The sequence below is a fragment of the Cetorhinus maximus genome, chromosome 34 (genome assembly GCF_964194155.1).
Source record: "Cetorhinus maximus chromosome 34, sCetMax3.hap1.1, whole genome shotgun sequence".
Taxonomy (NCBI): Eukaryota; Metazoa; Chordata; class Chondrichthyes; order Lamniformes; family Cetorhinidae; genus Cetorhinus; species Cetorhinus maximus.
In genome coordinates this window covers 1,053,701-1,064,594 of record NC_135912.1, presented here as the reverse complement: position 1 = coordinate 1,064,594, position 10,894 = coordinate 1,053,701, and the positions used below count along the sequence as shown (strand labels likewise).

Sequence of the window (10,894 nt, the reverse complement as noted above, 5' to 3'; positions counted from 1 at the left end):
AGGTGATTGAATCCCCTCCCGTGGGATCCCGCTGGTCCTGATTACTATTACCTGGCAGCCTCCCTCTGTCCGATAAGCTTGACAGCTACTCCATGAAATTGGATGGACAGAATGTGGCTCAGGTTTTGTTTTAACGGTGGCCTGTGACACGTTGTCCCTCCTTCTCTCCTTTCCGAGATCAGCCTCTGTACACATCAGTGACCATAATGGAATGAGGCTACTGTTTGTCTGGCCAAAGTTTACTACCCCCGCACAAAGCCCTCTTGAGAAATCGCTCCAATAAATAGCAGACACGTATAAAGTCCAACAGCCCAAGAACATCCCTCCATTTAGCGCCAGCACTTTCTGTTCCTCAACCGGCGGCTAAGACTCAGTGCAGCTCCCGCTACCCCTCACTATCTCTCAATTTGCTGTTACAATGCTGATGGCTCTACTTTCCTCCGGGCTGCTGGTGGCCCTACTTTCCCTCCACACCATGGCCTCCGGAGATTTAAGCTGGTACCAAGGTGCGGGAAACCTGCAAGCAGAGAAGGTAAAATGTAACACTGACTTCAACACGGATAACCCGTGCACCAGTCAAGGTTCAACGCGCTAGACCAAACATGTGGCCAGACCAGTGAGAGTGGTGGGTTCGATTGCCAAAATTATTCTGCAATCAAAGGCAGGGGTACAAATGTTATCAGCTTCAGATAAGATAAGGATATTTGTGGCAGCAGGAGTAGGAGATTAAAAATATCCAATGTTTTACATTGTCAAATGTTTTATATCATCAGGTATTTGATATTCTCAGTTGTCTTATATTCTCAGTTGTCTTATATTCTCAGTTGTCTTATATTCTCAGTTGTCTTATATTCTCAGTTGTCTTATATTCTCAGTTGTTTTATATTCTCAGTTGTCTTATATTCTCAGTTGTCTTATATTCTCAGTTATCTTTTGTCCCGGTTGTCTTATATTCTCTGGTGTCTGATATTATCAGGCGTTTTAAATTATGAGGCATGCAAATAGTCATTTGGTTGCACAGAACTTCAGTCTTACTGAAAAAAGAGAGGTGTCAAAGCTTTTTGTCTTGCACTCATCAGGTCACTCACAAGAAAACCGAAATAAGGGGGAAAATCAACAATAAATCATCAGGGTTTTGTGCATCATCAGGTGTCTTGAATTATCAGGTGTTTCATATTCTCAATATTATATTTTCAGGTTTCTTTTTATATTATCAGGCGTTTTGTATATTATCAGTTTTATATTGTCAGGGGTTCGGTATTGTCAGTTTTTATATTATGTTATGGCCGCAGCTGAGGTTAGTTGCTGAGCAAGCTAAAACCCAGAGGGAAACTTGTCTTGTTGATCATAACTTTGTTTGTATTTTGAAAATGAGGAAAACACTGCTGATTCCAGAAGCATAGAATCCCCGTCACACTTTTAGGATCTTAAAATTAAAATATTTATTAACAAGATAAAAAACTTAAACACGCAAGATTAAAATTATACAGTTAAAACAGTCTTACAAAACATCCCCCAAAAATCCCACTTGGTCAAAACACACAAGCAAGCTACTTGGCAACAGCTTCCCTTAGATTTTAACCATAAAAATCCAGTAATATTACCCAAGGCAAAAACTGCTGTCGCTTTAATAAAGTCTACCACCCCACTTCTCACTCTCTTCCACTCTGCTGTAGAAAAAAAAAAGCTGAAAGAAGTTCAGGAACACATCACTCTCTGAAAATGATGACTTCTCTGGCTTGAAACTGGGTGGCTGCTTCAAATTCACAGCTTTTCACAGCACAGAGCTGGCCTCAGGACATCTCCCCCTGTTCAGAAATAGAGAGAGTTTAAGTAAGTTATATTGGTATTTGTGGATGTTGGGAATGAGTTTTACCTTTATACTTAAAGTTTGATTTGTATTTCTGTGTCTGTGTTGAGAAAGGTCAAATGGAGTTTTAGTTTCACTTTAAAAGGGTGCTTGCATTTCTAATGAGGTTTTTTTTGCAACTGTTGCAGCTAAGTTAAACAAATAAGGGTAGAAGAATTGAACTTTTGCCTAGCAACAGGGGGCCAGAGAGGCATGTCCCTCCCACAGGCACATACACAGAAGAAGAGAAGCCGCAGTTTTGATTTGGCAGCTGTTTGAGTGCATTTGGTTCTGCAATTAGCTGCCAGGAGAGAATGGAGCAAAGGGGACAGATAGAAGTCCCAAGCTAAAACCCCAAAATCCAGGGGAGTGGAAGAGGAGAAAGTCCCAAGCAGACCTTTGAGTCAAAGGAAGGACAGGAATCTGGAAAAGCTCCTGTTAAGTGAAGTTAAGAATGAGGGGCAGAGAGGAAAGTTCAGATTTAAAATGAGAACATTCTGCAAGAGGCAAGAAAGTCCAAAGAGACAACTGAAGGTCTGTAACTCTTCACTATGGGCATGTGAAACAGTGGTGTGCTGTTGACGGCTGAGTTGGTGAGGGAGAGTACGTAGAAGACAGTTTGAATGCCTGTGGTGACCTAGGGAAGGGGAACATCGCACGGAGGGTTTGAAACCCTGGAGGTGAATCCTTGCGGAAGGCACCCGAGAGACAGCGTCAGTTTGGGTGAAGATTCCAAAGGGAGTTCTTGGAGAGCGGAGATTGGAATCCTTTGTGTGAAAGACGGAGTTCAGTGAAACCCGTTGGCTCACGATATGACAAGCGTCTGGGGGGAGTTGAGGAGGGATCCATAGCATCTGGTTGAGGTGGTGTCTGTCACTTGGTTTCAGAGTGTGGTGTGTCTGACCACAGGTTGCTAGAGGTTTACAAAGGACTGTGTATTTACTATGAACATTAAAGTATAAGATAGCTTTTGTAACTTGTGTTATCCTTACACATCTGTATATGTCTGTAAAGGTATAGTTGTGAGTGAAGGAGTATTGTAATATAGGGCAGGTTTTTCCCATTAGCGAGCGGGGGAGGGGTGATGCGGGGATACATCGGGCGTGCATCCCGGTGTCACCCCGCGTCATTTAGACTTTCAGTTCGGTGGGGGCGCAGCCGAATCGGCTGGGCACCCACCCAAATGTCAACGGCCTATTAAGGCCATTCAAAAACTGATTAACTTGATTGATGGACCTGCCCGTCCAACCTTAGGGTTGGTGGGCAGACCGGGAGCCCTGGCGGGACTTGGAAAAAGCATCAAACCTCATCCACGGGCGGAATGAGGTTTCATGAGGGCTTTTAAATGTATATCAAATGTTTAAATAAAAGTTAAGGACGTGTCCCAACTCATGTGACAGTGTCACATGAGGGGACAGGTCAGGGCAATTTTTTAATTACCTTTCTGTCAACTTTTGAATTGAAACTGATCTCCCTGAGGCAGCACTTGGCCTTGGGGAGACCACATGTGCGAAAGAGCGCACTCCCGGCTGAGGGAATCCCTTCCGACCCGCACAGGGAGCGCATAGCGCTTCCTGGCGGACGTCACGCTGGGCGGGCCTTAATTGGCCCGCTCATGTAAAATGGTGGCGCCCCCCCACCCCGACCAGGGGTGCCGATCGCAAGGCCGGCCTCCGGCGCCCACTCCCGTACTTCCCCTCCCCCCGATAGGGGAAAAACGTTCCCCATAGTCCATCTTTCCTTGTTGAACAAATGTTTCTTTTTGTTAAAAGTTCGTCAGCTGACTCCTGTGACTCTGTTCAGTAGCCACTCTCCGGGTATCTAAACAAACACTAAAAGTTAGGATCTATCAAGCTGGGTTCCACCCTGGGATCAGGCTTCGCCAGTGGTGACCTCAGCTAGGGATAGTAACAAAATGGGGGCTCTTGTCGAATTTGAAACGCGGACAGCGGGTGATTGGACGCGGAATAAAAATTGGCCTGGCGTTGGAAATCCTTCAACATTAGTGGGACCTGTGAATCGTTTTAACGAGTACCGTGGAGTTAAAGAGGTGCTGGACATAGGAATTGGAGTTGCTGTGAGGTATGACACAGGTCAGAATTCGAAATGGTGTTAGAAGTTGCTCAGGCCCTTTTTTGACAGATGGAAAATGTAACTGACCGGTTTACAGAAATTAACCAAGAGTAAACTGATGGAATTGGTGAATAAAGTGGAGTTGGAATTACCCAAAGGGGTGAGGAAACCAGACAAAGTGGAGATAATAGTGCGGCGTTTAAAGTTGGAAGTGATACCCGACGCTGGTGAGTCACAGTTGGAGGTAGCGAGACTTCAGTTAGAAACGACCAGGCTTGAATTTGAACGAGCAAAGGAATTGAAAAAAAACCTGAAATGGAGGCAAAACAAAAAAGGAAAAGGATTGTAAATGAAAAAAGGCTGGAACCTGAGGCAACAGAAATGGAAAGGGAAAATGGGGAGATCATTTCAAAAAGAAATGGAAATGTGAAAAACCTGATCTCCAGAGGGAAAAGCTAGCAATGGAAGAGAGAATGAAGGAGCAGGAAAGGGAACACCAGCTCAGAGGGCTGGAAGTTGAATAAGAGATTTCAGATGCTGAAGAAAGCTCTGATGATGAAAAAAAACCATCAACCTAGAACCTAGCGGCGAGATGTTTAGGTTTGTGCAAGCTCTCCCAAAGTCTGAGGAGAGGGACGTAGAGGCATTCTTTATCTTGTTTGAAAAGGTGGCTAGGCAAATGAAGTGGCCAAAAGAAATCGGGGCATTGCTTTTATAGAGTAAGTTGGGTCAGGGTTAGGGTTAGTTTCTGCAGTTGCATCTTTATTGTGACGCAGCCAGTGGTAAAGACTGAGCTGCTTGAATCCCAGAGGGAAACTTGAAACAACTGTCATAACCCATTTTTTGCAATTTGTATGTTTCGAGATGCAGGCTTTGAATTCAGTAGTAATAAGACCACCGAGTCTCAAGAGTTTTTATAAAACTGAATTAAATGTTTATTAATACATTAGAGATTGTAAACACATACACACGTCTACAAAATTACTACTATAATAACTACAAAATTCCCCTAATTAATCTGATTCTCAGTTAGACCCCCCAGTAAGGCAACAGTAAATCTCATAGATTTAAACAGATACCTGGCAAAGCACAACCTGGACAGTCGCATTAAAAATGAGTTTCTTTCAGCTCTGGGTCCTTGCAGACAACAGCTTGAGGCTTTTCACACTTGATGGATCTTAAAATGCCTCTGCCTTACCCACAATCTCCTTTCTCCTGTTTGGATATCTTTCACTTTGAATGTAAATTTTCTACTGAATCACTAGGCTTTTAATTTCACCTCTTCTAACAATAACATCCTTTGATTCCACCAATTTTATTAAGCTGAAAAAAATAAACACATTGCTTGGCATCTTCTAGCTAAGTGCAAGACTTAATCCATTCTTTTGAATGGTTTATTTAAAAATGCAAATTGCCCCCTTGACACCCATGTTTCTAAACTTCCCCATGTTTATCTAATTACCATTTCAAACCTACATCTCTCTACACATCAAAGCCTCCAGTCCAGCTGGCTTTAATCCAATTAAGACACACACAGACACACACATACACACAGATCCCACTAGAACTCTATTTAAAAAAATAATTTCCAATAACATTTTAGGCATTAAAATCTCTTCTTGACACCTTGTGGATGGTACACACACTGCTGCCACTATGCGTCGGTGGTGGAGGGAGTGAATGTTTGTGAATGTGGTGCCAATCAAGTGGGGCTGCTTTATCCTGGATGGTGTCAAGCTTCTTGAGTGTTATTGGAGCTGCAGGCAAGTGGAGAGTATTCCATCACACTCCTGACTTGTGCCTTGTAGATGGTGGGACAGGCTTTGGGGAGTCAGGAGGTGAGTTACTCGCTGCAGGATTCCCAGCCTCTGACCTGCTCTTGTAGCCACAGTATTTATATGGCTAGTCCAGTTCAGTTTCTGGTCAATGGTAACCTCCAGGATGTTGATAGTGGGGAATTCAGTGATGGTAATGCCATTGAATGTTAAGGGGCAATGGTTAGATTCTCTCTTGTTGGAGATGGTCATTGCCTGACACTTGTGTGGTGTGAATGTTACTTGCCACTTGTCAGCGCAAGCCTGGATATTGTCCAGGTCTTGCAGCATTTGGACATGGACTGCTTCAGTATCTGAGGAGTTGCGAATGGTGCTGAACATTGTGCAATCATCAGCGAACATCCCCACTTATGATGGAAAGAAGGTCATTGATGAATCAGCTGAAGATGGTTGGGCCGAGGACACTACCCTGAGGAACTCCTGCAGTGATGTTCTGGAGCTGAGATGACTGACCTCCAACAACCACAACCATCTTCCTTTGTGTTAGATATGACTCCAACCAGTGGAGAGTTTTCTCCCTGATCCCCATTGACTCCAGTTTTGTTAGGGCTCCTTGATGCCACACTCGGTCAAATGCTGCCTTGATGTCAAGGGCAGTCACTCTCACCTCATCTTGGGCGATCAGCTCTCTTGTCCATGTTTGAACCAAGGCTGTAATGAGGTCAGGAGCTGAGTGACCCTGGCGGAACCCAAACTGAGAGTCAGTGAGCTCCCACTGACAAGTTGTCTTTACTAACCTTCCACCAGTTTAATTACACACAGACACAGGCACAGATACACAGACACACATACAGACACACTCACAGACACACACACACAGACACACATACAGACACACACACAGACACACACACACAGACACACACACAGACACACACACAGACACACACACACAGACACACATACAGACACACACACAGACACACACACACACAGACACACACACACAGACACACACACAGAAACACACACATGCGCACGCACACAGACACACACACAGACACACACACACACACATACACCCTTCTTTACTGAATACCACCATATTACCAAAAACTTAGAAAAATAACATCCTACTTCACACCTTCCTCAATGGGAAAAAGAAATGAAACATCATATTTCAAAAAGAAATTTTCTCAACCCGTGTGGCATTCCCCATTATACTTGTTATGATCAGGCAGGTGGTAATTGTCAGGCAGACCAAATCACAAAGGGAAACTTAGTCAAGCTATTACAATGATTCGCAATTTGTATTTATTACGAGAAGGTATGTGTACTGAAGTCAGAAGTAAAGGTCCCGCTACCACTTTTGGAGATTTTAAATATTAAATTAAAACATTTATTAACAAAAGAAAAGGAGATGTAAACACGAAAGATTACAGTGACACAGTTACTTTTAGTCTTACAACCTTTCCCAAAAGATTCCTACTCAGAGGGCAGGATTTTACGTGTCGGTGAGTGGGGGCGGGACCCGCTCGCCGACGCATAAAATGACGCACGGTGATGTCGGGGGGAACTCCCGAAGTCACCGCGCCCCATTTAAATTTTCAGGAAGGCGGGGGCGCAGCGAAATCATCTTCATGACCGCCGACTTGTCAATGGCCAATTGAGGCCATTGACAGGGTCAATTATGTAATTAAAGGACCTGCCCGTCCAACCTTAAGGTTGCCGGGCAGGCCAGGAGCCCTGGAACAAACTAGAAAAAGCATGAAACCTCATCCACGGGCGGGATGAGGTTTCTTGTAGGATTTTAAAAGTTTTAATAGAGGTTTTGTGACAATTAGGAAAAGGTCCCAACCCATGTAACATCGTCACATGGGGGACATATTAGGGGAATTTTACTTTCCTATTTTAAGTTTTGTACATTTTGAGCCAATCTCCCTGAGGCTGCACTTAGCCTCAGGAAGATGAGTGCGCTCTTTCGTGCCCATGTGCGAAAGAGCACACTCTCAATTTTGGGATTCTCCCCCCCCCCACCCCACCAGCATGGGGAGCGCATAGCGCTTCTGTGTGGACGTCACGCTGGTGGGCCTTAATTGACCCGCCCATGTAAAATGGCGCTGCGCCTTCGATCGGGGGCACCGATCGGAAGCGCGCTTGTGCGCGCCCGTCCTTCAACTTCTCCCCTGACGGGGGGAATATTCAGCCCAGATAGACTCACAAATAAACACCCTTTTCCAATCAACAGCCCCTATAGATTCTTACTCTATAAAACATCCATCAATATTACCGCAAGGCACCCACTGTTGCTATAAGGGAGGTACCTCACAGGGCCTCTCTCTTCCTCTCACTTGATGATGGAAACCCAAGGCTTGTAACAAAACCTTACTTTCTGGAACAACCAGACAATTCTATGGGGTAACTAAAGGCTGTTTCCTTCACAGGTCTGTCTTCGCACTGCATGCTCTTCAACATCTCACATGGCCACACCTCATACAGCTTTCAATCTTACCTTAAATGTGTTTTTTCCTCTTTCATCTTTAAACCCATTGTTCTTAGCTTTCTTTGGAAGTTACCTTCCCCAGAATATAAAAATCTTTCATGTTGTCTTTGTGGTCACCACTTTCGGGAAACATAAATTTAATAACTTTGCTTTATGATCTTTGCCAGTTGTAAAACTTCCTTTTGACTCTCTGAAATTCAACAGCTAAAAATTCAACCCCTCATTTATCTCCTAATGCAAATTCCTATTCATGTTGCATTTACTTGTGTCCCAACTTAGCGTGTCCATTTCCACTTTAAACCTAACCCTTTGATGATTTTGCAGTCTGACTGTCTTCAGTTTAATTAAATCAGTTGCACAAACATGCACAGCCCCCACAAGCCTGCTTCACAGTATCCCGCAGTAATATTGGAAAAATGATATTTTCTTTACACCTCCGTCCTTATGGAAAAATGAACTGTGACGATTCTAAAATACTGTTTCATTTTCTCAACCCATTTCACATTACTTACTGTACTCAGAATACACAAAACTATTATACTACCAAGTAAACGCATTAACATGACAATATTCACAAGTGCTTTGTATTGACAGAGGTCATGGCTGTCCATTGTCCATGTTTCAAATGTCCAATTTTGTTTGAACTTTAAAATCTTGACAATGCATCTGCAATGAAATTTTCTCTGTCCAGCCACAGGTATAATTTGTAAATTAAACAGTTGGAGTAATAAACTCCACCAGAACAGTTTAGCATTCCGGTTTCAAATTTTTTCCAGGAACTTTAAAGGATTGCGGTCTGTATAAATAATTGTTTCTGAAGAATCGCTTGCAACATAAACCTCAAAACGCAACAATGCTAACACCAGACCGTGAGCCGCTTTTTCAATGGTGGAGTATCTTTTCTGATGTATGTTCAGCTTCTGTGAAAAATATCCCACCAGCTTTTCAATTCCTATTTCACCTTGTAACAGCACAGCACCAAATCCCCACATCACTTGCATCAATTGCCAACTTTAGACAGCTTTGGCATAATTAGATGCAGCCAAAACTGTTGTCGTAGCCAATACAATTTTTAAACTGCCAAAAGGTTTCTGATACTCCTGTGTCCATTGAAACTTGGCGTTCTTCTTCAGCAGTTCAGACAATGGAGCAACCACACCCGCTAAAATCTGGTACAAACCTCCGGTAAAATCCACTCATGCCTAAAAACCTCAAAACTTCCCGTTTTGTTGCAGGCGCTGGGGAATTCACGATGACTTTTACTGTCACATCTCGTGGGGCCACCTGACCATGTCCAACGGTGCGGCCTGAATAGGTAACATGCACTTTTGCAAATTCACTCTTAGCCAAGTTCACCACCAAATTAGCTTCTTGCCGTCAATCAGACAGTTCTTTCAGATGTTGTAAACACTCCTCCCATGTTTGACTGAAAACTACCAAGTCGTTAATATAAACAGCACAATCGCTCAGTCCTGCAATTGCTTTGTTTGTCAGTCTTTGGAGTGTTGCTGGTGCATTCTTCATACCAAATGGCATAACTTTAAACTGATAAAGCCCATCCGGCGTTACAAAAGCTACAATATCTCTTTCACTCTTTCCGGTAAGGGTACTTCTCAATATCCTCGCAGCAAGTTAATCTTTGTGATAAGCTCTTATTGTCCCACTTCCTGAGTGCAATCTTTCAACCGTGGAACTTTGTCACTGCATTCACTTCTTGATCATCCACATTGAGTTTCCATCTGGTTTCAGTGCCATCACCATGGGTGAATTCCAGTTACTGCATTTAGACTTCTCAAGCTTGAGTTCAGTTTCTTCTTGCACTTGAGCTAATTTTACCGGATTTACCCTGTAACGATGTTGCCTTATTGAAACCGAATCCTCTACATTTACATCACGGGCAGACATTTTCGTCGGCGGGCGCATGCCCGACCTGCTCGAGCATGAAATGACGTGAGTTGACGTTGGCCAAGTGTGTTGACGTCAATGCGCAGTCGCGCAATAGCTCGGTCAGCCGGCGAGCTCCAGAGCCGGCAGTGCGCCCCCCCCCTGACAATTAACAGGCCTGTTAAGGCCATTAAGTTATCAATTAAATTATTTTTTTTGCTGCCCGTCCAACCTAAAGGTTGGGGGGAGGGGCGTGCAGGCGAAAAGGCCAAGAGGCCTTTGCATTTTTTTGGAAACCTCATCCACGGGTGGGATGATGCTTCCAAAAGCAAATAAAGATAAAATAAAAACTTTAATTTTTCATTAATAACATGTCCCTGCTCATGTGACAGAGTCACACGAGGGGACACGTTTAGTCACATTTTTATTTAAATTTTTTAAAAATATGTGTCTTCATCTATCTTCAGCTCTCTGCCTCAGGGAGGTTATGCGGCCCTCACTCCCGCCCATGCGTGAATTTCACACTCAGCCGGCTGGCACTCCTCCCCCCCCCTCACCCACAGGCAGCGCTCAGCACTGCCACTGGCGTTTCACGCCAGGCGGGCTTTCATTGGCCCGCCAGTGTGAAATCGCGGTGCAGTGCCGATCGCGGTGCAGTGCCGATCGCGGTGCAGTGCCGATCGCAGCCCACCCGCCTGGGGCAATACTCTACCCCATGTCCCGCCAAATTTGTTTTCCCCAGCTTATTCCCACTAATAGCTTCGTGTGACTGCAGTAACTTTACCAAATCACTTTGACACTTGTCTGGAA

The 10,894-nt window shown here is 44.1% G+C and overlaps 1 protein-coding gene across 1 annotated transcript in view; it reads left to right on the top strand.

The window, feature by feature from the left end:
• Positions 1–308: 308 nt before the first annotated feature.
• shbg (sex hormone-binding globulin) overlaps positions 309–10,894 on the top strand; it is a 32,622-nt gene continuing 22,036 nt past the window's right edge. The window contains exon 1 of the mRNA XM_078533763.1: positions 309–532. Coding sequence (XP_078389889.1) covers positions 419–532 — 114 coding nt within the window. The 5' untranslated portion in view covers positions 309–418. The remainder of the gene's footprint in view (positions 533–10,894) is intronic.